Source organism: Eutrigla gurnardus, assembly GCF_963514095.1.
Source record: "Eutrigla gurnardus genome assembly, chromosome: 3".
Taxonomy (NCBI): domain Eukaryota; kingdom Metazoa; phylum Chordata; class Actinopteri; order Perciformes; family Triglidae; genus Eutrigla; species Eutrigla gurnardus.
In genome coordinates this window covers 9183843-9210264 of record NC_139917.1, presented here as the reverse complement: position 1 = coordinate 9210264, position 26422 = coordinate 9183843, and the positions used below count along the sequence as shown (strand labels likewise).

The window sequence follows — 26422 nt, the reverse complement described above, 5'->3', positions numbered from 1 at the left end:
AAAACAGGAGACAAAATACTGGGTCTTTCACAGTTTGATTTATTAGAGTATATCTTATTCTGAATAACTCACTAACTCACACTACTGTGTCAGCTGTCATAGCTGACACACTTTGCATACTATAATAAAATTATATTATTCACTCGAGTTATAAAAATAAATCTGACTTCAAGGCCAGCGGATGAGGGAGAATAGAAGATGACTGGAGCTGTTGCCATGGCAACCAAAGTTGCTTAGTTAAACTCAGTGAGTAAAGTCAGTTATTTTTCGTCCACAAATAAATTAAAAGACAAAGTTTGACAGAGAATATGAAGAGGTTTCATGTAAATAAAAAAAAACATAATGTACCAATACACACACCAACTCATCAGCTATTATACAAATCTGTCTTTATTATTACACAAAGTTGAAACCCAACAAAAAACTGAATGCAACTTTACTCAGCCCTCCACCCTGTCAGATAACCTACGGTGAAAGGCCCTCTCTAGACGTGTCTGGTTTGTCCATTCTGGGCTACTGTAGAAACATGGCGGTGCAACGTGGCGGACTCCAGGGAAGAGGAACCTCTGTCTATGAGAGGATGCGTCACGTTTAGGTATCGGGGTAAAAAGGGTTGGACCCAAAAGCAGGCGGAGACAAAAAGGTAAAGGCAAAAATATTTATTTAACTAACAAAACAAAAGTCAAAACTGAGGGAGGCCAAAGGGTAAAACAGCATTCAAAAAGAACATTTACTGTGAACCAAGACCAAGAAAAAGGACACGGGAAGGCTGGACATGGGAACACATGTTGAACATTAACAGGAACCATGTAGTGAACCACGATGGGGTAACAAACACAATGGACTGACAAAGAGACAGGGGGAACACACAGACTACTTGTATATATATAGGTGAATCACATTAGGGCAGGTAGATATTCAACACGAGAGGGTGGGGGAGTCAAGACACCAGAAACAACAAGGGCCAGGAAGTACACGACAGGAAACCAACACACAGCAGACAGAAACTACAAATAAAACAGGAAAGTAAACCAGGAAAAACCAAAAACATGACAGGATCTATATGAAGGGCTAAAACACAACAAGTCTCACTTTCAGGTGATCACACACTATTTAAAACAGACTTATGAAAATAATGTTCCATTTGGTCCTCACCACCGCCTCAATGCAGTATTTAGCAGCTCGCCTGGCAATAGTGTTGTTGGTGCTTTCTGTGTGTGTTTGTGTGTCCTCCAGATATGAACGCACATTTGTGTCACTGCACCAATTAGCTGTTGGAGCCTCTAAACAGCAGGCGGACTAAGGGTCAGCGCCTCGTGCAATGTGACATAAATATAGCAAGCATCAGGTCAAAACTTTTGGCTCCGTCGTTAGTGTGGACCTGAGGGGGGATGTGGGGCTGTGGCTGAGTGAGAGGAGGGACAGTGAGATGAACATGATTACAAAGACTGATGGATGGAGGAATAAAGTTGAATGTGATGAATTTCACCAGACTGCCGAGCTTCATTCACACCACTTCACACGGATCAAACCAAATGTGATTTGCTGCGACACGATCCGGTCAGATCAGGATGGTAATTGCTGTAAATATGAATGAACATGTGTGGAAATTCCACTAACCTCAGCAGATACAACCAGATATCTGCGTAGCACCAGTAGGGTCAATCGAAGCCATGTCTTCCTGCAACCCCTCACGGGTCGACCAGGACCCCGCTCATGAAGTGGCCAAAGGTTTTGAACTGATATTTGCTAAATGTATGCCACATTGCACGAGGCTCTGTCCCTTTGTTTGCTCACTGTTTAGAGGCTCAAACAGCTTATTGGTGCAGGGACATAATGTGCATTCATATCCAGAGGAGGAATTCAGGGGCAAGTGACCTGTGAGCCGAACAGGGAAGATGGCAAGACCTCGGCTGGGACCCCTGACTAGGAGAAGGTACTGAAACCCGGTATTAAACGGGAGCCGGTGCTAAATTATTAAAGACCAGAGTATTGATAAGCTCTGACGTTATCGGACCTTTTATAAATACCTGGTTTAATAAATCACACATGGTAGAGACAACGCTTCCCTGCATGCTAAGCTAAGAGCAGCCTCCTTGTAGTCCTGGTTTATCTTCCAGCATGCAATGAGAAAGTATACGACAAGGCAGAAAGTTCACCCTCAAATGAACAATCTGCTGGGTCCCTCTTATGGTCACATTGTACTCCAAAGACAAGGGGAAAATACTGTAGACTATATGGGATAGACATGTGGTGGACAAAATAATGTAGCACTTAATAATCTAATCCTCTTGTGTTCACATTATGATTTTGGAGGCTCTAGCTTTTACAATATATATATAAAAACAATATAATTCTGTCTTTTCCTTCTTAAAAGTGCCAGATTTCACAGGTGATGTTTATTGGCATGTGATGTTTGTATTAACATTAAGATTATTCATCTTCTATGTCAAACATTTCTCTTCTTCTTTGTACCGACAAATATAAGACTGTATTTACTGTGGATAAGAAGCTTTGGTTGCCACGGCAACACCAGCTCTAGTCATCTTCTTCTATTCTCCCTCACCCTCTGTCCCTGAAACCAGATTTATTTTTACAGTTTGACTGAATAATGTAACGTTTCTATAACATGTGAGCGTGGCATCTGAAAGATGGTGGCCATACCAGTATCAGTATGTGAATTATACACAAATTATACTATTAAAGTATACTCTGACACAAGAGGCCACATTAAGTGTATGTAGCTGTTTGTGTTTTTATAAAAGAAATACATATTTGATGAGTGTGGAATGTTTAAATTATTGGTTATTGAAATTACAAGTGTAGCAGCATGTGGTGTTTTGATAGGAAGGACAAAGGCAGATGTTATATGGAAAATAGTCACATTTATTGTGTTAATGGAATTGTTAATCCAAAGATATACTCAATCTTTTTCATTAGACAATGAAATGACGTATAGACTTTCTCATAAAAAATATATTTGTATTTAGCTAATACACAAAATAGACATCTTTGCACGTTAAATCAGCTGCTTTGAAGAGACGGGGTGGAAGAGGAAGAGAGCAAAACTGGACATCCCAATAACAGATATCAAACCTTCTTTCTTACGAAATATAAACACCATTGGATTTCTTTTTTTCCTCAGAGGAAAGTACGAGCTCAGCTCCAGAGCGGCTGACATCACTCGTTATGAGGACGATGGAGAAGTGGTATAAAGTGCATGAGACAAGAGAGAGAGCCGGGTCTCTTTTTCTTTCCTCCAGGTCAAATCTTTAAATAATCATTATCAGCCTCCTCTCTAGAGCACACAGATACAAGCTGGTCAGCTGCTCAGTCAACAGTTGGAAAACATGAGGGACAATAGGGTCGACACGGGGAAAGGAGGAGGGAGGACGACTAAACAATTCCATATTTCGCCAGGTCGCCGAGCTCCATGTCCCCGAAGGCTTCCCAGGGGCAGATCACTGTGATGTCTGTGCCGAGACCCTCCATGCCGGGGATGTCGTCCCCCATTCTGAGTGAATGAGACAACAAAGCTACGATGAGTACAGAAAGAAAAGACTTGTCTCTATTTTGTGAGTGTGTGATGTTAAACCCGTCTCACCCCTTCTGGCCGGGTTTAGGAGCTTTGCTCTTGAAGGTGCGCATGGCCCTCTGCTTGAATTTGGGAGCGGCCTTCTTGTCGGCGGGAACGGCAACGGCTACGTTGTCCATTTCAATTAGTGACTGGAAAAGGAGAACAAAATATATGAAACTCTCAGTTCTTTGAAACTTTGTATTAAATTAAATTTAGTACTATTTATTCATAACTGCTTAACTTTCCTGTTACAAAATGGAATCCTACTTCTGTGTCTTTTTCTATTTCCTTGTGTTTATTTCTACATCTTGTCGTCGTGCCTCTGTAAGTCTTATGCTCAGCACTTTGAATGACCTTGCTGTTGAAGTGCTATACAAATCAACGAGCCTCTGCAGGTTCTCTGCTACCGTCAGCCAATAATCCTCCTTTATTGAGGCGTCATCTCAGTAAAATCCAAATAAAATGCTTGCTGGCATCCGGATAAAACACCGAAGCATAAATACATAAAGCATTGATTTTTTAAAAAGCACAGCCAGAGTTCAAAAACAAACACATGAAGTAAAGACATTATAAAGAAATAGAGACTGGGCTTCGATCAGCACCAACAAGAAGACAACACAAACAACTCCTCCTTAAGAAGTCTTCTCAGTAAAAATCTCAGATCTTGTTTCTGCTTCTTTCCAGCCACGATACTCAAGAAAGAAGCTATAAAGCCACCAGGCTCTGTCTTCCTCTTCCTGCAGCATGACATGCTATCAAAGCTGCACCACAGCTGAGAAAACGGCAGTTTCATCTCACCTTTGGTTGAAGTCTCAAAGTGGTTTCTGCTGCTGTCTGATGAGCTTCGCTTGCTTCTTGCTTGTGGTATTCCTCTGTGTCTGACTTTCCCCTTTTAAAGGCCTCAGAGTGGCTAATCCCATCAGATGTTCTGGGTTTCATTTGCCAACTCTGCTTTGTCCTATTCTGTCCCAGCTCAGCCACGAATAGACGAGATAAAGCAGAGGAGATATAAATACAAGGTGTAGTTAGTTACACAATTACTATCGATGCATCTGCCAACGTGAGGATTGGAGTGAATTGTGGAGGTGTCATTTATTGGCAGGAGTGAGTGACAGTAATTAGCAAGACTAGCAAAGCCCAAAAATATGATGATTATATTAATTGTCTGTCCGTCCATCTGTCACAGCCCACCACATACATCACCATGCACCAGTGTGTCTGCAAAACAATGTCCTTTGTCTTTACTTTGTATCTACAAAGAGTAGGAAAAGGCTCCCTAAATATGTTAGTGGTAATAGGATTAAATAAAAAAGAAGGGGAGCCATCACATGCAGAAAAGTAATAAAATGTATTATGCAAAGTGTACAACTACAGACCCTCAATAAGTTGGAGATGAAAACAAGCTGTGAATCAGCAGCTTTTTATAAATAATAAGTCTCACTTCTCTGCATTGGACAGCTCTGTCCTTGTTCCTTTGTGTTTCCACAAAACACCGCTGCTGGGATGTAACTGAGGACATTTTATCAAGTACCATGCTTGAGTTTAATATTTACATACTTGAATTGTACTTGAGCATTTTACTCTATATTTCTACTCCATATTTCAGGGAAACACTGCTACAACATTACTCCTGTACATGTACCTGACACATGTAACTGCTGCTTATTTTTGAAATAAAACACATTGTGATATGCTCGTAAGCAGTATTTTACTCAGTCATATAGACAGAATCTAAAGCATCTCCAACTACATCACTAAAAGGCCATTCAGCATCACGAGCAGTTGTATTTGCATGTAAAGTACATTTTTCTGATAAAACGTCTACATGTCTGGTGCGGAATATATAGTCTTTAGTTCCCAGTTATGCAACTTATTTACTGGCATGTTTAGACAGACATATTACGCAGAGCACTGCAGTAACTGTAAAATACTAAAGATTAGGGTTTATTTTCATCTTGTTTGTCAACAAACGTGTCCTGCCAGGATCGTGACATAAGAGCAGAGGAGCCCTGAGCCCTGTGATCTATGACTTATGACAACACTTACGCATTCAGCTCTTAATCCCTGGTCTCATGGCACCGACTCACGTTAAAAAGAGACACACCATCTGCCAATTTAACCCTTAACATTGTGGTCAGACATTAAATTCACACGCCATGATTACTTTATGTTATTTGGCAGAGAAAAGCTGAATTCAACGTCTTTTTAAATAGCTGATGAAGACAGTGAGATGTGGGTGAAAGCTCTGGAGTAATTAACGGACCTTGAGTTCAAAAATATTTTTCTGTCAAATTGTTTTTTGTTTAAGGTTGAGAATGAGTTTTGACAACACAGTGCTCATGTTTTAAAACCCAACTGTGAACTGAATGTGTTGTTGTATTGTGGTAGTAGACTATTTATTCACCAATTATAGTCAATTATTTGTTTAAAAAATCCACTTATTCAGGAAAGAATATTCATATACTCAAAGTCAGATCTCAAAACAACTCACGTCATCCAATTTAGTTTTCCCCAGAGATTATTCATTATGTAACGTTGCAGACGTCTTCACATGGCATGACACACATTTATGAGACCCCTCCTTAATCTAACAGAGCGGAGAGGACAGAAAATCATAGAGGGGCATGTCAGGCAGATTAGTGGAGGGACTATATAAGTAGACACTGGGGCGAAGATGCACACTGACCAGAGAGACCAGAGAGACCAGAAGCCAACTGAGACTTCAAAAAACAGGTAAGATCAAACTCTGATCTTCTCTCAGCTGCACACTTTAGCCAACTTTCCATTTTGCATCAAGGTTTTATGTTAGAGCATTATGCTACATGTACTAGACTTGATGTTTTTTACCTTGGAATCACTATACGAGTCAGTATCTGAGCATTCACTTCTCATACATGATTCCTTAGAATCTGTATGTACATGTTTTTCCATTTACTAAAGTGAAACAAAAAAGTATTGGAAATGCATAAAGGAGTTCTTGGAAAGCCTGATTTTCTGAAAGAGCATTTGATGTAATTTAATTGAAGTTTTTAGGGGAGAATGACCTTCCGCCATTTTCAGATAAACATGTTTTAATATCAACTCTTCTGACATGAATTCTTTTCAAATGTCTGTTCATCTGCTGAAAAGAGCATTGATTAAATATGTGTAAAAGATTGATAGAAAAAAATGTATATATATAATAAATATATTATATATATATTATATACACACACACCCGTACAGACAACATAAACAGACAAAACTAATACATGGGGCTGTCTTGCTGCCAAGCAAGGACTTTAAATTCTAATGTGTGCATTATGGGAAACCAATTATCTTTTCATACTTTTCTCTCCTCCCATTGAAATTGCTGGTTTATATTAAATAATTGGGTAACCACTTTAACCCACCAAAGAAATAGATTTGATCAGCATCCTGGTCTACCGAAGGTAAAACACATTACAAAGAGATGACCTTCAGTACTTTCATCAGTGTGTGTTGAGATAACACAGATGCTGCAGTATTAGCCATATTAAAGAACATTACATATAATACACTGTATATCTGCACACCAGAACCACTTACATTGGCTGTGGCTAATTTAAATCGTGAGCATACTGTCACTAAATTAGGATGTGAAGTTTAAGAACTAGCTGATTAGCTGAGACTTCATAACAGATTTGGTTTGTTTGCGTGTTCAAAAAATGCCACCTGAGGTCAAAGTGGCTTTGTGTTAAAGTCCACAGCAGCGCTGAGCTTCCTTCTAAGACGAGACTTAGCACGGAGGTCCGGGAAAGGTCGGATTAAAGTAGACTAAAAATTACTCCTTCGGGGCAAAATCTCCTTAGACTCGTTAGTTATTCACGACGTGTGTTGACTTCCCACCGACTATGGTATTAGGTAACTTAAGATGACCAGTCTTGGCTGAGAGTAATCTTTAAAGCCAAGGTGTAAAAATAGAAAATAGAGCTTTATGATCTTTAGTCCATACCTGGGGATGTTATATCATCTGGACTCGGAGTGGGAGGAGCAAGGGTCTTATGCATCAACATCAATTAACGTTAAATTGTTGCTTTTCTCTCAGAGCATAAAAGATGGCAGACGCAGGCATTGCAGCTCCCACCGACAAGAAGGCCCCTCCCAAGTTCAAGCAGAGGGCCGCTCGTACCTTCAAGAGCAAAGCCCCTAAACCAGGCCAGAAGGGGTGAGGAGGATTTGAATGCTTTTTCCCCCACGACTGAAAGTCACATATCAAATGAAAAAACTCAAGTGAAACATTCCCATTTTTCCAGATTCGGAGACGACATCCCCGGCATGGAGGGTCTAGGCACGGACATCACAGTGGTCTGCCCGTGGGAAGCCTTCGGGGACATGGAGCTCAGCGACCTGGCGAAATATGGAATCGTCTAGAAACCAAACAACATTTTCACCTCAACTATTCTCCATCCCTGCACTCACTTTCCTTTCCTCCCCTCTCGCCTTGCTCTCCTTCATGTACCAAAGCAGCTGACCTGATGTCTGCGGTCACATTTGGCTCATGCGTGTGTTTTGGGGGAAACATTGAACAAAGATTGATGCCCAAAGTTGATCCTAGATGGTGCAAAAATTGGCACATTTTTAAAATGATCATTTATTTATTTATACGGACGCTTCATTGAGGTTTCCATGCTTCAACAACTATAACCCCAAACTTCCTCCCCCACACTCTGTGCTCGGCTTGTGTATTTCTGAGAGACGATGGACAGAACCTGTTATAAGCTGGTTTGATCAGTGTTTTGCAGTATGTCACCACCAAACCTTTACTTCTCTCTCCTGCCTTTTCTACTCCATGACCCTCCTCTTTGCAGCTATTACTTTTTAATGTACAGCTATTTATGTTATATATAAATACATGTATTTCTATTTTTATGATCTATGAATTTCACTTTGTACACGCTATTAATTGGATGGTAATTATAACTGTCAATAAATATATTCCCCAAAGAAATCTTGGCTTATACGAGTGCACTTTGATGAAAATACATGAATGCAGGTGTTCATTTCTCACCAGTTTATAGAACAAAATGGCAATTCATGGTTGAACACCATCTACTATTTTAAATCAGCCCTTATCTTGCAAGGCCAATTCTGAGGTAATTGACTGTTTGGGACTAATCTACGTCTGAAATAAAATCATGTAAATGGCCTCTAATCAGACCCTTTCCTCACCTCCAACCCGAACCCTGGTGGCCAGCACTGATGCCTGCTGGGAACTAAATAACTTGGTAAACCGCGTCAGATTAAACCATGGTGAGTTAGGCTATAGTTAACTATGGAGCACACGATAAGCTAAATGGTCAAACTGCAAATGCTCTATACAGTCTATTTAGTTATCTGTATGGTATAGTTATACTTTTGGTCACTCAGTAGTTGTTTGTGCTAAACCACATTTGTCTACTACAGGTAGAAATTCACTTGGATGTCTACTACACAATCACACATTATATGAGTTGATGTCAAAGACAGGTGTGTTGTTCTACTGTGGTGAGCTGTAACACTTGCTGGGGATATAAATGAGACTCAGCGAGGTGGCATGGGGCGAGGTCTCCCCTTGGTGCCCTAATGTTTAAAAGAAACCCAATTATAGCCGTCTTGGCTGCACCCTGCTAGATGAAACATAGAGAATTGTAATTGAGGGAGCCCTTCCTCTGATTACGCCTCTGATTCCCAAATTAAAAATGAGAAAAAATAAACACTTACTTCTTATAACCTTATTTATAAATGTAGCACAAAACAATTGCCCTGTGTTCGCTAACCGTTAAATTAACTGTTACAAGTATCCCCACCCCAAGCACCCGTTACATAACTGTTTTAGAATGTGGGTTTGAGTTTAGCATGACTGCAAAGCAATACATTAAACCCGAGGAAGTCAAACCACTCAATCTACATATTACATAATACAGTAAATGCTCTGCACCAAATAGTGCTGATAACATTTACTTTCTAACCACAAAATCAGAGTTTGGGTGGTAAAATCCCAAATGTAGACATCCAAAAAGCAGACCATCTATCTATATAATTAACGGTGACATTATAACCTAATTAGCACATCTCAAACACTTGTAACTAACTTCACTTGAAAAGAAGTTTGTGGTGATGTTGTGGATTCATTTGAAACAAGGTAGCTCCGGCCAGTTTCCCCCAGCAGTTTTCACTAAAACTATCGCAAACAAGTAGCCTAATAGAACAAGAGTTACATGAAGCTTCCATTCAAAGCAGCCCCCTCTGTTGGCCAAAACAATTAGAACACTGTTGAGACATCGACTATTCGGCTCGTTCCACTTTGCATACTGTTTTTGCGATTAATCATTTTTGGAGACAGTTTCCTCTGAGGACAGGCCACCTGGTAAACTGGGATGTTTGGTCAACCCCATCCCCTTTGGTGGTGCATGGTAGAATCTTATAGCCTACTATTTTCCCACCTAATTAGCGTGCATGTTCTGGGTTTTTTTTTTTTTTTTTTTTAAGAGGGGGAACACCTGCTGAAGATAAACTTTTCCATCGCTAGCACACAAATGTCCCTTTCTGTTTTTATTCTGGTGCGTCATGTCCACTGTCATGAAAGTGTCAGAAAATGGGGTCAAAATAGCAGAAAGAAACATGGAGGCCACTAAAAATGTTACTTCTCTTTTTTCAACTCTCTTTCGAAACTCTGTGCCGACTATAATTGGGGAACGATGTTCGAGTGCTGCTTGGACGGAGACGGACAGAAATGTGGCAAAGATGACCAAGCACACGGATGATGGGCGAAAAATTAGCGTGGCTGCCCGGGTGTCATGTTTGCATCGCTCCAGAGCTGGAGCCGCTAAAAACATCTGACTACTGCAGCCATTCGTCCCGACAGTTAATGCTGATTGTAACATTTCCTGCTAAAGACAAAATCCAGGCGTTTGTGGGTTATATTGTCCAGAGGTACAGGATTAAAGTTGTGACTCTTAAGTGTTGTTTTTATTTTCCAGCCTGCATGTTTTATTGTCAATAGCGGTTTTTAAATAAAAAGCTTTTTGTTATATATTTTGTTATTTATCCCACTCAATGCAAATGCTACCTACCGAGCAGTAAACATTGGATGAGGCAAGGTTAGCGATTAGCTAAAAGCAAAAAGTGAAGCACTGAGCTTAAAGAGCCAGATATTTCTTGGAAGAGTTGGTGGAGACCAAAACAAAGCTAAAAGTAGAGTGAATGATGGACCAGAGGCTCCAAATGAATGTTGCTTTAGATCTGCTTAGCAACATTCTTAAAAAGTCTCCATATAAGCTTTAAAGCATCAAGCGGCCAAATAAATCTGCTGTGGATTTAATGTATATGGACTTGGTGATCAATAATCAATTTAAATGAATACAATGGACTCTCACACACTCATTTGACAAAATAATTGGAAGTCCAAAAGAAAGCAACCTGAAGGCTCGATTCACAACAAAACATTTTTATATAAAACATTTTATATGGACATTCAATAACTAAAAAACATAATGGCAGTCAAGGGGGATATAGACATGACAGAGGGAGAGGACTGTTCATTGAGAAACCATAGCAACTATGAAGAATGGCCACATAGTTCTACAGTATAGTGGCAAGAAAACCATGACAGGAAAATGAAGATGCCACGTGTTATTTTGTGCGGCAGCCATTTTGTTTGTCAGCAGGCCTTTTTGCCAAACAGCGCTGTGCTCTTTGTTGTGTATGCTAGCTTCAAACCGCTAGCTGCCTGTCATCCTCCATGGAGTTTAGTGGTAAATAAGAACGCAACTGGGCTCGGCTGCTCAGGAGTCAAATATGAAAGACACAAGATTCATGCAAAACTTTTTTTTGTTGTTTTTTTTTTTTAACTTGACAAGTATCGCTCATGCTGGTTTGTCCATGCCTTCAGTGGCTTCATAAGTCCATCTTTGAGTACTTTGTGTAGCACTTCTCAAGCTGAGAACCAGAACGTGCTGGGGACAGTAAGTTAGCATCTTTGGCTATGTTTCTTTTTTTCTTTTGTCCAGAGCACATTCTGTAGTAATGTGGAGATATTACAAATAAAATGATAAATGTCATGAGAAAATCAAACAGCAGCACATTTAATAGGAAAAAAAATCGTATTGACCTGTTTTTCCAAATTTGACAAATGAAAAACAAAGGTAGTTTTGAAATTAGTTAACAGGTAAAAAACAAAAAACAACAAACAATGACATTCTGTCTTTCACCATGTTGGACTATCACCTGCTTCTGTATGAGAGATAACACTTTCAGACATTTTAATGGACTTCTTCAAAGAAACCTGGAGCGACCACGGTAGCCGAGTGGACAGATTTTACCGCTGAAATGTAAGGAGTCTGTTTCAAATGAAAAACTCAAAAAGAAAGGAACACAGTTGGTTTAACCAAAGTGCTACACACCGGTGTACATTCATTCCAAACGTCTCAAATATGAACACAAAAAAATCCAGCCATTCCTGTATATTTTGAAATCGTCAAATGTCATGCTCACGGATCCTATAATCACCCAAAAACAAAACAAAAACAAACCGTAGCTTGGACTGACCAAGACGACAAAGGTAGTGATACATGCATACCTTTAGTTTGTCGCCTCTCAGGTACGCTCCTGGGTTGAGATCTTTACTCCGTAGCAACAACAAAAACTTGAAATAGAACTTGCACCTTACTGGAGAAGGAACAACACTTAGAGAAATTTAAAAAAAGACAAACTGAAGATGAAAAAGAAATGTAAATAAAAACAGCCATAAGATTATCAAGGATTATGATAATAACAATAACAAAGATAATATATTTATACATACGGCAGAAAAATGTGCTTTCTACAAATCTTTGGAACAAAAACAAAAGCCAAAAAAAAGCCACGTTTTGGAAATATAGAATACAACGGTATAGAAATATGCACAATAGTAAGGTGTTTTGCATTTAAATAATTTCTCTTAACTCGCCGACACAAACTCTCTCTTGCTCAGTAATCGCTGCTGGCAGCATCTCGAACACATTTACCGACTAAAAGTATGTTTCAGGAAGACTCATTCAATGTTGGACGTTGCTCTATAAAAAGATGGAGCATGAGGGGAAAATCCAAATAATAAATCTCTACATTAAAGGATCGTCAAAATACTTGAACCCCAGGGTCGTGGGTGGATGGGTTTGGTTTTGATCTAAAGCTAAAAATCAATTAAAGAAGACGATGTTTTAGTGTTGTAGTTTTTGTAGTTTTAGTGTTTTAGTAGTGGTCGCACACAGAGTGGAGTGAAATCTTGTGCATTAGAATGATGATGTGAGACTATAGTCGTGTCATATAGTCAAAAAAGGTGGAATAGTTGAAGAGAGATGCTCTTTTGATTTTTAACCCCAAGGTTCACTGTTGGATCTACATGCCCCATAGCAGCAGAGGCTGCTGAGTCAAACTAAATAATGCTTTTATAATAATAATAATAATAATAATCATGAGAATAATTACAATAATAATAATTTGGTAACTTTTTTCTCTAAACTAATTTCTTTGCATATCATAACAATTTTAAGTTTAAAGGTTCACCATTTCCACATACTAAGAAAACTTGAGGTAAGGAACAGCTCTAATAACCCTCCCTTCCTACAGCTTTCGGACGTGCTTTCTGTAGCGTTATAAACCGGCACCCATCATCCCTCCAAGCCGCCACGTTCGGTCGCCCTCTGCAAGAACACACGGTGAGGATGGAAATCCTCTCTCGCTGCCATCTGCCCACGTTAAGGAGGAGTTCCCCGTCGGTGGGTGTTTTTTTTTTTTTTTTTTTCATCAGTGACTCGTCTCTCTCGACGCACCTTCCTGCTTCCTAGCGCTCCGTCGTGTTGTGGACACTTTGACTCCTTCTCTTTTTCCTTAAATGCTGAGTGTGTGTGCGTCACAGCGCTCAGCTCTTTCATACATGGTTGACAGCTGTTTAAATGTCAGTTATCCACACAGCCTTTGGAAGAACGTCTGGGCTCCATCGCGAGTCTTGTGCTGCTGAGTGCCGAGGGATTAAGAAGAGGGGACTATAATACAGCCGTGCATTAGGGAAGGTGGACATTTTAAGTCCTATTTTTTTTTTCTTCTTCTTTTTTTTTGTAATGTAAAGGCCATCTGTCAGTCTTTAATACAGCATTCCTCTATTTCTGTAGTAGCGTATATAAGAAAACGTGGGACTGCTCTGGGTTGGGATCTGAAATATCTTGTTGAGTCGACTCCACACTTTAAAACTGGGTGCAGTCCACCTCCACGACAACAGAGGGAGCTCTTTCAGAGTAATTCAATGGAAGAGAGGAGCTCCTGGGAAATGTGTCTTTAGTAAGGGGCAAATCTACTGTAGCCTCCCCTGTACAGTGTGGCCTGTGAAACCGCAAAAGACAAAACAATTAGATAGTCTTTTAAAAATGACATCGTTTGTTTAAATGATCAGTGTGGTGATTCCATATTTTCCTTATCGTCAATCAATTCCATAAAAAGACCAAAACCAACAATGAATGGAGTATTTCCTGGGTAGTCACTAACCAGATACATCTCATCCAACAGACCTTTGGTTGTTGTCCAAAAACTATTAACACATCAATGAGCTGCACCTCCTGTAGTTTCATTTCAAAATCAATCCACATAAACCTTCCGGGTCACAGCCACTTTAGCCCGCTATGGGCCATTTGGACAAAAACTCTCCCACTGTGTCAACCTTTACTTCTCAGCTGGAATACCACCTAGCTCCATCTTTACTGTGCAGTTATCTAAATAAAAGACAGCAAGTTAGTCTTATAACTAGGTTTTGATACAAAGACCCTCTTAAAGAGCCCTAATAACATCAGTTGATATTGCGTTTTGATGTCACAAAACAGCGTATTCATGAAGTTAACAGAAAGCCTCCAGCTTTTCGGGCCCCTGGGTGTCAAGCAGCTAAAAACATTTTCTAACAAATAAACTATTTATTCCTCTTTGAGCATTCAAAACTACAGCAGTCAGCTATTTTAGGAAATGATAAAAAAAAATATATATAACTGTTTGTGCCCCGTTTTAAAATATTTACGTCTTTGGTAAAAGCTGATGGGCTTGGGGAGAACCACAGGCAGAAAGGGGAAGTTATAAAGGATTGAAAGACGAACACACTTTGCACTTTCATGGGAATTGTTGACAACAAGAAAAATAGAGAATATCACTTACCTTATCCTTTGAATGTTAGACAATATGAAGGCTTTTGGGACTTACCATGGCTCCAACACCGTAGGCAGCCGGGGCGAGCGCAGCATGGTAGGGGTCTGCTGTGTAAACTCGTCCGTAGCTACAAGAAAAAACATCCAGCATGAAGTATCACATCATATTCTGAAGAAACCCAAAATTGATAACTGTACAGCACTTGATTTTAACCATGCTTTTTAAATAAAGTGACTTTCCTACATAGCGACAGAGGACAGTGCCGCAAGCAAGCAGGCAACATCTTCCAGGTGTGCTGGGCAGCCCACTCACCTGTCACTGTAAGCTGCTGCTGCGGCCGCCGCCGCCGCAGGAGTCGCTACCGCAGTTGGCTGGGCGTAACGGTACGCTGCATAGCCGCCCTGTGACGGGGCGATGGCGGAGAGGGAGATGGAAGGAGAAGAGAGATACGATGAAGTGAAGAGGTGAGACGAAACAGACACAAGAGGAAATCCTTGTTAAAAGGTTTGCCGTATTTCCTCCAACACACAAACAGACTAGTAGTTAATCTAAAGGGTTACATTGTGAGGAAAAACTGCTGAGAAGAGAGCGAAAAGATTAACAAGCAGACAGTCAGCAAAACTGGCTAATCTGGTGCAGTACAGCATTCACGAGGATGTAGCTCAGGCTCTGTGTGGGTCTCTCTCTCCATGACTAACCAAGAAAAAAAACATCGGAAATTGTACGTTATGTGTTGAGCTGTTTGCAGCGTTTCCCCTGTGCGACATTAAAGTGCATATTTTCCCCCACTGTGCGTTGGACATGGAGGGAGAGAGAGTTCATACCCATAAGTGTGCCCCGCCCCGGTTCCCCTACCAAAAACACACTGTTAAAGAAAGGGGAAGGGTTCGCAAGATGATTGTGTCATTGTTTATGTTTGGATGAACAGCTGATGAACAGACAAAAAAAAATACAGGTGTAAGAAGACAGTCAGCCAGTCGGATTAAAAAGGACACACACGCACTCACTCACGCACGTAAACGCTCAACATGGCCAGCGACCAATCACTGACAGACACAGCATGCTTTCCCAAACTCAGAACGTACAGCGTATTAGGCCAAACATCCCGATAAAAACAAAAACAAACAAACACCGCTGCATTCTACCCTAAAGGATCAGTCACGACCAAGTCCCCACATTCAGGACCACACAGTTGCTGCTATGGGAGGAAGGCTGGGCTGAGGAAGAGGGGGGAGGAAGGGGACATGTACAGGGGGATGAAAGGAGGAAGGAGTTGATGTAGAAAGTAGGCGAGGAAGAGTTGCAGAGCAAGAAAAGAGAATTGTAATAATAAAGGGAGTAAAAGGAGAGCTAATGTCAGAGGAAAGAAGATAGGACGAACAGAGCAACAAGAAGTGCAATAAAGAATGACACAAAAAAGGGTTTATAGAAGGAGAAGGAGGGAGGATAGAGGGCGGACTGGGGAGGTGGGGGGGGTGGGGGGGGGTCAGCCTTGTAAATATGTCTGCATGCCGACACTGATTCAGTTAGCATGCCACAGGTGAAACAGATAGGGAGATTCCTGGAAGGGGTCTGAATTAACTGCTGATCCTGCATCCATCCTGACTACTGGCTCACTCTCAGGTTTTATTGTCTTATTTAGTTCCCATCCTGTTTGTATTCCATGGCAATGCAGCCTGCTGACACGTAATTCATGGGTCAAGTTTGTATGCAATAAATAGTTTTATAGTGAGTTAATGGGGGGGGAAAGACCTGACACCTGATTTTTCTTTTAATCTCAATTTTCCCCATTTTTAATAATTCCTTTTATGTGTGATTTTGGAACAAATGCATGTGGTGACAATGTCAAATAATATAAAGGTTGTGAAGTGTAATGTTGACAAAGGAACATAATGAAAAGCATTAAATTATTCGATGCTGAGGGGAGTCACCTAGGGACAAATCCAAAATAAGACAAAATGTCTTGAGGAGGAGAATAGGTTGGTGTGCAAAATGCCTCATGGAATTGACTTGAAAACTTAATAACAAGTGCAGATATTGACCTTAAATACTGCACCTAATTTTCCCATAAAAATAAACATCCATTTCTCCGGAAGATAATTTGTGAATGGACATTTTATTCTTCACAAATTCAACTTAATTCTTTTCTCCCCCTTCCGCAACTCCGCCCATGTCAGAATCCAGTGAGTTAGTAGAAGAAGACAGAGAAGGCATTTCAATCTCAGATGGTCAATAATGTCTAGCAGCACGCAGTCATTGGAGACGAGGAGGATGCACACTGGCTCTCACACAGAGTGTGTCAACCCTACCTGGGGCAATCTGCCACTAATGTCCTGAAACACTAGTCTACAGAGAGAACAGAAACAGCTATTGTCAACCTGGTCACACACACGCAGGCACACGCACACATACACACACACTCATAATCACATTGGTACAAACTAAACTCACAAATGCACAGAGACAAACCCTAGAGGAGTCTACTCGTGAATGAACACTTCGGTGAAAGTGTGCGCATCATCGAGGGGCCGTTTCATACGAGACTGTACATTATATGAAAACAAAAGTGATCAATGTGTTTGTAATGTATTTATTTAATATGGGATAATAAAGTCAGGGGAACCATAAAATGTCTCTAGTTCAAAAGTACACGTCTCTATGGGTTTGGTCGGTGCCGTTTCACACTTAAAAACCCACAGGCAAGAGGGGGGAGACGTAGGTGAGGAGTGAGGCAGTAGAGGAGAGGGAGGTATACTTACATAAAGATCAGCTGCACCGTAAAAGCCATCCTGATAGGCCATCACACTGAGAGAGAGAGAGACGAGAAAGGGAGGAAGGAAAAGGAGAGAGGAGCGGTGGTGGAAAGGCGAAAACAAATAAACAAAAAAGAAAATGGTGTGATGCGCCACCATGTGGGCATTGCAAAAAACAACAAACGAAAGTGACGATTGGGGGGGAGAGAGAGAGAGAGGTGAGAGAATGGTGCCAAACAGATGGTGAAAGAGAGAAAAAGAAAGAAAGGGTGAGATTATTACACACCGTGCAACATGCAAGACAAAAATACCACCTCTTTGTATACAACGGCACAAACTTTGGAGTGATACTACGGGTAGTTCGGCCTGTGAGACAAATGTCTGTTAACGAGGAAATACTATGACATTTGCTCACTGAGGTATTTAACCTTTGAGGTACAAGGAAATGGTATTTCAGCTTAGCAAACTGTCATTGTCAAATCTCAATAAAATGCATATTCAAACACACAGCATGCACAATTCATATGTTTAACTACGTGAAGACATGCACTTTAGAAGAGAGTCCTATGCCTAACATTATGTCTGGTTTTATAGCAGTTTACGGTTTCTATTTCCGCTTGTGTGTGTGTGTGTGTGTGTTTACCCCGGGTAGGTAGGGATGGCAGGCTGGGGCACGGCTGCCCTGACGGCGCTGTAGACGGGCCGGGCACGACCCCGGAGATGAGCGCCTCGAAAGGTCGCGGCGGCGGTGGAGGCGGCTGCTGCCGCTGCCGCTGCTGGGTATGGAAACCCGGGTACTGAGAGACAGGAAGGTACAACATCTCCATAAACGCCTTCAGTAATAATAAAATATATCATTTGTGCATCCCGTCTCCATAGGTCTCGCCAAGTATGAAGCCAATCCTTGTTGTCATACCTGTGTAGAGCTCAGGGCTGTACATGGCTCCCACCATGGGACTCAACTTCCATCCAGCTACAGTAAACAGAGAATGGCAATGCGCATTTAAATCAGCGTTTGACAGAAGCCACCAGACATTTTATGATTTGAGCGTTTGTTCAGGCTGATCTCTGCTGGTCAGTTTGTTGTTGGTTGAGAAAAAGAGAGGAGGTATAAAGCTTCCTGACAATCTGTCTGCACAGGGCACGTCTGTGACAGGACAGCGCATGTAATTCTGCATAGAGACATACAACTACATACAAAAGAATATAAAAAATTATATTAATGCATTTATAAAAAGGGGGTCTGCAGCAGAGCAGGGTCAGCTACAGAAGACAATACTTCCGTTACAATATCACAGTTAAGTGAGTCAACAACTCCTCTCTCTTGGTTAATCCCTAAGTATAATATCACATTGAATGCACCTTTGTGTAAAGTCATCTATTTTCAGTCGCAGACTTGAGTTCCAGAGTAAAGACCCGTTTCAATCTGCAACCAGTGAGTAATGGTCGATGGTTTTGCATTCCTCAGTACGTACCTCTGATCCGTTCCATATACAGATGTGATTACAAATGTATCATGTGGTATGAAGTTCTACAGTCCAAAGTTGACAATATTTTTTTTTTAAAAGAGGTTAATGTGCATTACCATAGGGCAGAGTTGCGAGGCCCTCTCCGTTAGAGTAAGGGGTGGTCATCTTCTTGTTCGTCATCACTCTGGCTGTGGCGTTATTCACCTGCACACCAGAGAAAGACGTCAGTCGGCCCAGTTTAACGGATAAACAAGCACTGAGGAATTAACAAAATGATGCAGGATCCAATCACAATATAGATTTATGCTTTCTTAAACTGAATGTATTCTAGACACACGAGGGAGATACTATGCACATGATGATCAGAGGTTTCATATTTGACATTAAGTGTGAGGTGTCACTATACTTGAAAAAAGGTTTTACTTATGACAGAGGTTAATTCTGTTGATGAGCAGTGATGGTATTTGATGCATGCGCTTCTTTTGAAGGAGAAAGACATTGAAAACAAGGATCCTGATGAGTAATTCAGGCAGTTTTGCACACAAACAATGCAACCATTGGCACACGGAACAAAGAAAACGACAAAATATTTCAGAACAAAAGCATTCACAAAGAAATCCAAGGCCATTATACTGCTACCTCTTGAAAAAAAGGAGGGAAAAAGAAGGTGAATTAAGCGGCAGATTCATCAGTTTAACACAATGCAAAAAACATCAATCAAAGGAGTTCATACACAAATTACACGCAGCCAATCAAGAGCGCATCACATCACCAGAGGGTGAGCAAAACTAGCCAATCAGCAAGCATCAGATGCAGCAAGAGTCCAATCAAAAAAGGTTGGCAGCCCTCCCAATCCAATACACAACATACAGAAAAGGGGAGGGAGGGAGAACGACAGAGAAAAGACAGAAATGTAGAGGGATGCAGGAGGAGGAGGAGCCAGTCCACATGAAGAGACACAGAAAAACACATACATGACGTGGAGAGGAGAGAGAGAGAGAGTGAACAATCCATTCAAATGTGCAATTCTCCTGATGAACAAACAGAAACAACAAGATGCGATACACAAAAATACATCCGACCGTTTGCCTACATTGGATCTAAATGTACAGCAGCAACGATGGAAAAATGATGAATGGAGCAAGGAGAGAGAGAGAGAGAGAGAGAGAGAGAGAGAGAGAGAGAGAGAGAGAGAGAGAGAGAGAGAGAGAGAGAGAACGCGCAAAGTCTAGATGGGGGATGCAAATATCATTCCTCAAAGAAAAATGTAAATATTTTTTTTAAAAATCAAATCAAACTGTGGTTGTGCCACACTGCCAGGCATTCCAGATCAGTGTCGCACACCAGAGAGACCTCGAAGCACACGCACAACCACCAACACACCATCCAGAACCAAACTGATCAAAATGTAAAACAAGGACACCTCGTCACAGAAATCAGAACAAAGAAAAGCTGCCGACATTTACAAGTTTGCTTTGCTGGCGTCTACAAATTCATACATGGCAGCTTTTTTGTTTTCTTTCTTAAAAGAGGCTCAAATGCTTTAACATATTGCATATATGGAGCAGATTTAGGTTGAAGTACAATAAGCTTGCATCCTCTTTTGGGGGCGCACACTATTCACCCATACATATGTTTAGTCTTCAATTTGAATGTTAAGTCTATACAGCCATACCTCTACAACTGCGGCCTACAGAGTGGTACAGAAAGTGATCATCAAGTACTACAGCACACCATGATATACAGACAACTATAATCCTCTCTCCAGGAAAGCTAACATAGCACTCATGCTTTAGCATGCTGTCCCACTAAGGTGCAAAAAATGCAGCTATTGGCTGACACATGACACAGAGAGATGACATAGTACTATATGGCGTCATTCAGATGACGAGAAAGAGAGTAAACCATGCAGGATACAGCTCTGGAATTAAATGCTGAATGCAGTTAGAGAGGTGATTGGAATGAATGCATAAGAAGTGGTAGTCATAGTTGTTGCACTTGCAGATAGATGCAGTACATTCAGTTATACAGGTGGTGGCCTTCATAATGCCATGCGATCAATGGCTAATCTCGTAATCGTTTCATTCACCACCTCCCCAATCAATCACAGGATTAGCCAATCAGGTTCTGTCAATCAATCAAGCCCCCTTCAGTAGAGGAGTCCTTCATTTGGGTGTTGGGTGCAATTTATTTCAATATTTGTACAGATGGGGTGGGGGGGAGGGGTCATTCAAAGATGATGCCATGTGTACACAACTTACCGTTGCCAGGGAAACGGCGTGAGGACACGCGAGCAGTTACCGTGGAGACTGACAACAACAACAACATACAAAAATCATCAGGGAAATAGAGAAAATATATGTAAGAAAGAAATGATGAACCAAATAATAATAATTTAAAAAAAAAGAAAAAACAAACAAAAACGAGGTAATGAGAAGCAAACCCCCACCATGTGGTAGAGAGGAAGTGATGTAACAGGTCACGTGTCAACAGTCACCTACAAGTATCAGCCGTTTGACAACAATCTAGCCTCTGCTGGTTAAAACCCACTACAAACACAGATCATAACAGTTGATAAAGGGGCAAACAAATGGGAAGAGAGAATGTGGGACATTTTAATCTACCTCGGGAGGGAAACTACCCGTTAATACCGCCCAGATTACAGTCAAATAACTGACAAAATAATCACTCAAAATCAGACTTAATCTCATCCTCCAATGTTAATTCTAACTGACTACATCACGGGACGGAAAATGGACAGATATATGGGGGGGGGGGGGGGGGGGGGGGAGGGATGGACATGGACAGCAGAAACACAGGTACATACGGGGGGACACACAAACTGGGGGGGACAGACAGACTGGCCTGGTGAAAAAGAGTGGAGAGTGATGGAGGAGAACCAATAAAAAAATATAGAAAAGAGAGGAACGACAGCCATCTATCACATTCTCTCCACGTTCATTCTCTCGCCACCCTCCATATTTTTAATCACACCACACACACACACACACACACACACACACACACACACACACACACACACACACACACCGACACACACACCGACACACACACACACACACACACACACACACACACACACACACACACACACACACACACGAGAAGAGTGCAAGACATTTCGAGACCGTGCATGCAGAAGAGCTTTAGTAGCAAGTAAAAATAAAGCGTGATTTTAAAATCAAGAGCCAGAGCAAATGGCAGAAGCATGGTGTATCTGATCTCCAAGGCCATTTGCAACTGAAATCGGAGCTCATGCTGACAACTTAAAAAAAAAAAGAAAAGAAAAGATGTCACAACAAAATGCTCTTCCATGAGATCTGGTGTTCGTTTCAGCAGTGGTGGATGCAAGTGTGTGTGTAAACAAAACATTTTTTTTTATTTTACCATTCATCGCACGTCTGAAATATAAGCTTTTTTTTTTTTGTAAGCATCAGAAATGACACCACACTTCTCACGGCAGTCTCATTCCAAAACTCAAACTGCTCCCAGAAATTGCTCCCCATCATGCATCAGTCCGTTAACACATAAAAAAATAACTGCTGCCCAGAGTGACCCGTGTAATATTAACTGAAGAGTGAAAAACTCCACGGCCATATCTGATATCTTACCATCCATCCATGCAACATACGGTAGCCTCATACAGACACCAGCAAGCACTTTTTTCCCCAGATAGAAAAATAACTGAGAGGCTATTAAACTGCCCTTCCAGTCATTAACACAACCATGAACCAAAAATGGCCAACTCATCATGATCATGGAAGAAGTGATGACGGAAATGGAAAAAAAGGTGCAGGACAACCAAAAAGAAGAGAGAACAGATCCTACATGCTGTGACAGAAGCGTCAGCGACCGCGTCGGGGTGACGTCTCACCGCCATGCCTGTTGTGTAGCCACTCCACACAGCATGCTTCGCAAACCACACAGCTTTAAGATCAAGGTGCAATGGACAGCCCACAACATCAACATCAACGACAGCATAAACATCGACAGGAAGTGCCGTCAAATAGACGTCTGTGCGCGTGGCACCACTGCACCATGCTGGAGTGAAGCCAGAGGGGTTAGAGTCGAACACATACAGCCACCCGGAAACCTTCTCTGGCGCAGAAACCACCAGAACAAACTCATTCTTATTGGACATGGAGGGGAAACACAGGAGAAAATGGTCGCCGTCTCAACAAAAAAAATAAAAAGGGGGGGGGGGAGAGGGCGGGGCGACGGTGGTGAGTTACCTCGATTTTACGTCCTTCCACCAGCGTGCCGTGAAGCTTCTCTCTGGCCCTCTCTGCATCTGCACTCGTCTCAAATGTTACAAAACCGAAGCCCTGAGAGCAGAGGAAACAGGAAAATGGAAAAAGAAGAGGGGGGGGGAAAGAGCAAGAGAAGGTTGAAAATAGCCGGTATGCTCGTTTCTGTGAACGGTTATTAAAAAATGACACGATCCAACTTCCTACCTTGGATCCCCTCTCGTTGAAAATGATCTCCACGTCGAGGATTTTGCCATATTGCTGAGAAAGAAATAAAAAGAAAGAAGAGAGATGAAGAGGCTGAACAAGCATGCAGGTCTTGTACTGCATCTTGCCACAGGGTGTCAGCACTCGTCAACCATGATGAGCTGGCACCCAGCCAGCTTTGGCAGTCTTTTCTTCCACCATATCTTCCTTGCCTCTGCTGCTCTTTTCTCTGCACCACATTTTAGAGACATTCCTCTGACAAATAAAGCTTGCGCATTAGGCCCAGAATTTTAAACCTGGCTTTAAATGATCTTTCTACAAGATGACATTACATGTCATGGTTTTATTTTTTGGTTAATATATTAATAAAAAAAACAGAAACGACAGAGCCTCGTTTTCATTTGAAATCCCACTCAAGGGTAGGATTAAAAAAAAAATTCAGAAATCCTGAGGACACAGTGCTGACGTCACTGGATTGGTCTCTTGAGTCATTATTTTTATCAACCACATGCCTATAATCCAAAGCTACTTTTCTGGGTTATTGTTTTGTGATGATGCGCACTGGAAAAATGGGGGACTGCTGCGGTCTACATACCCCGAACATCTGCCGTAGGTCGGGGTCTCGGAAGCGGAAGGGGATGTTGGACACGTGGAGGCGTTTGGGCGTCCCCTTGGCGTCTGTATCATCCCCGATGCTCCCCCCCACCCCCCGACTCCTCCTGAGCCAACAACTGACGAACCATCAATCTGGGAGGAGCCATCTGCCTGCTGGGACAGACGGACAGGTGAGAAAGGGAGAGTTTATCATTAACGTGGCAGCTGAAGGCCTGCAAATAATAAGTTCCCATCTACTGACAGTTATATTCTACAATCAGCAATAAATATTTTTCAAGAAAATGTCAGAATTAAACTTGATGATATGAAAAACTCCCATTTATGATGCTGGAACCAGAGAATATTTGCCTTTTCCCCCCTCAGAAAGATGGCAAACACATTCCTAATAGTTCAATCAACACCTCTATGACACAGTTACAATCAAAACTGAACAGCATAGAATGTTATGCATTTACTTTAGCAGCATGTGTGTAATAAACTGGTAACCGGGAATCGGACGAACTGAAAATTTCATTTCACGATTATCTTGACCAAAATAATAGCAACATGATGAAACTCTTAAAATGGCACTACAACATACTGGAATTACTTTTTTGTTACGAAAACAATTATTTACAGATCATCTTAAATAAGATTATCAAAAATCATAAATAAAGTATAAATAAATACAAATAAGTATCCTGTATTTTTTTTTAAATCAGGGTCTATTTTTTTTACTTCTCTACCATGATGGTGAGCTATACATTATTTCCAAGTCACTTGTGACGATATTTACGATTGATGATCTCGATAATGGAAATGCATCCATGATAAAATCCTATACCGTCCCATCCCTAATCATGAGATAACAAGAAAAGTCAGATTGGTGCCCCCCATTGATTTGCACTTATATCTTACTCTATACCACATATTCGTCCCAGCACCATCAAGGCAGAGACCTGATGCCGGCTCGCACAGAGGAAGAGGACGGCACTCACTTGGACGCTGAGGCTGTTGGCAGCGTTGGCGCCGCTGTTCGCTACTTCCGCCGGCTTCCACAGGGCCCTGGACGGCCCCCGCTGCGTACAGGCTGCCCCCGTAATCCAGGGCCAGGCCGTTCTGGGGGGGCGGCGGTGGAGGTGGAGGAAATGCAGAGAAAGGTGGAGGTACGAGTCCCTCCTGACCGCCAGCACTATCCTGAGAGCCCTGTTGGAAGAAAGGGAGAGAAGGGTGAGGAAGGAGTGAAAGCCGGAGTAGTCGGCTGACTAACTTCCACAGTATCTTTGACTGAGAGCATCACCCCAACCACACACAGACCACTTTCCCAAGGGCCTCAGTCGAAAAGTCATACAGGCATCGATATTATATTTCCAGTTCTACATGTGTGTGTGTGTGTGTGTGTAAACGTGTGCATGTATCCAAAACCCCCCCACCCATTAAATATTCACTGCAGCCACATCTATTATTGAGGGTCAGATGCCTCCATGCTCGGTGTTGTACAATGGTGAGTGTCTAACGCCTGCACACACACTCACAAACGCCTCTGCACACAAACCACCTTTGACACGCAAACACCCACACACCTTAACACTCACACAAAGACCAACTGTTCGTAAGGAAGCCTGCCCAAGTACTTTGTGAACATCATCATTACCCCCCCCCCAGAAAAAAAACAGCAGTGCAGTGTGTGTAGGACACACACACACACACACACACACACACACACACACACACACACACACACACACACACACACACACACACACACACACACACACACACACACACACACACACACACACACACACACACACTAACTGTTGGCAGCGGGGCATGGATACCCTAAATGGTAATAGTCAGTGAGCGGAGGGAGACAGCAGGAGAGAAAGGGGGGATGGGATGATAAAAGGTGATGAGTGATAGAAGAAGCATGGCCCTGCCTCTGATCCATAGCTGCAAAAGATAAACCAACCATCACCGTCTTCAGATCTTTTTATAGCGCGCCAATAAATACGCTGAATGGTCGATCAATTCGAGACCGCAACACGCCGAGAAAATCTTTGGTTTGGTTTAAAAACAACTTTGTAAATGTATTTATAGCCAAGACAAAAGTCTACAGTCATGCTGCTCGGCTCTGCTGCGTTGAGATGAACGTCGGCATGGTAACACGCTCACAGTGGCAATGCTAACATGCTAATGTTTAGCGGTTGTAGGGTTAATCTTGTTTGGCATTTTGCTTGTGTGCGTTAGCGTGCTGATATTTAATGATCAAAGTAAGCTCATAACCAAATTAAAGGACCGCCGAGGCTGATGGGAATTTACCATATAACACGGCACATACACACGCACTGGTGGCGTTCGGTCATAAGGTCACCCAAGTTTTGTTGAATT

At 41.8% G+C, this 26422-nt stretch overlaps 3 protein-coding genes across 3 annotated transcripts in view; 1 reads left to right on the top strand and 2 right to left on the bottom strand.

Moving 5' to 3' along the window:
- Nucleotides 1–3166: 3166 nt before the first annotated feature.
- On the bottom strand, nt 3167–4539 carry LOC311010744 (retinal cone rhodopsin-sensitive cGMP 3',5'-cyclic phosphodiesterase subunit gamma-like). Its single transcript, XM_084005343.1, has 3 exons — nt 4376–4539; nt 3605–3726; nt 3167–3514 (listed from the first exon to the last, which is right to left on the bottom strand). Exons 1-3 carry the CDS (start codon nt 4514–4516, stop codon nt 3397–3399), a joined length of 381 nt encoding a protein of 126 aa, XP_083861469.1. The 5' UTR covers nt 4517–4539; the 3' UTR covers nt 3167–3396.
- A 1726-nt stretch (nt 4540–6265) lies between these two features.
- On the top strand, nt 6266–8117 carry LOC311010746 (retinal cone rhodopsin-sensitive cGMP 3',5'-cyclic phosphodiesterase subunit gamma-like). Its single transcript, XM_084005345.1, has 3 exons — nt 6266–6310; nt 7644–7763; nt 7852–8117. The coding sequence occupies exons 2-3, from the start codon at nt 7654–7656 to the stop codon at nt 7967–7969; spliced, it is 228 nt and encodes a 75-aa protein (XP_083861471.1). The 5' UTR covers nt 6266–6310; nt 7644–7653; the 3' UTR covers nt 7970–8117.
- A 2891-nt stretch (nt 8118–11008) lies between these two features.
- Nucleotides 11009–26422, bottom strand: part of rbfox2 (RNA binding fox-1 homolog 2) — a 35210-nt gene continuing 19796 nt past the window's right edge. The window contains 13 exon segments of the mRNA XM_084005315.1: nt 11009–13933; nt 14795–14867; nt 15053–15141; nt 17050–17086; nt 18137–18290; nt 18410–18466; nt 19079–19166; nt 23216–23308; nt 23438–23491; nt 24033–24142; nt 24145–24205; nt 25030–25081; nt 25083–25237. Of these exon segments, the coding sequence (XP_083861441.1) occupies nt 13889–13933; nt 14795–14867; nt 15053–15141; nt 17050–17086; nt 18137–18290; nt 18410–18466; nt 19079–19166; nt 23216–23308; nt 23438–23491; nt 24033–24142; nt 24145–24205; nt 25030–25081; nt 25083–25237 (1068 nt within the window). The 3' untranslated portion in view covers nt 11009–13888.

Coding starts and splice junctions, on each gene's coding strand:
- LOC311010744 (XM_084005343.1), bottom strand. CDS start 4,516: ATGAAACCCAGAACATCTGATGGGATTAGCCACTCTGAGGCCTTTAAA. Junction 3,727..4,375: donor CTTTGAGACTTCAACCAAAG/GTGAGATGAAAC, acceptor CTCCTTTTCCAG/TCACTAATTGAAATGGACAA. Junction 3,515..3,604: donor CCTAAACCCGGCCAGAAGGG/GTGAGACGGGTT, acceptor TCATTCACTCAG/AATGGGGGACGACATCCCCG.
- LOC311010746 (XM_084005345.1), top strand. CDS start 7,654: ATGGCAGACGCAGGCATTGCAGCTCCCACCGACAAGAAGGCCCCTCCC. Junction 7,764..7,851: donor CCTAAACCAGGCCAGAAGGG/GTGAGGAGGATT, acceptor CCATTTTTCCAG/ATTCGGAGACGACATCCCCG.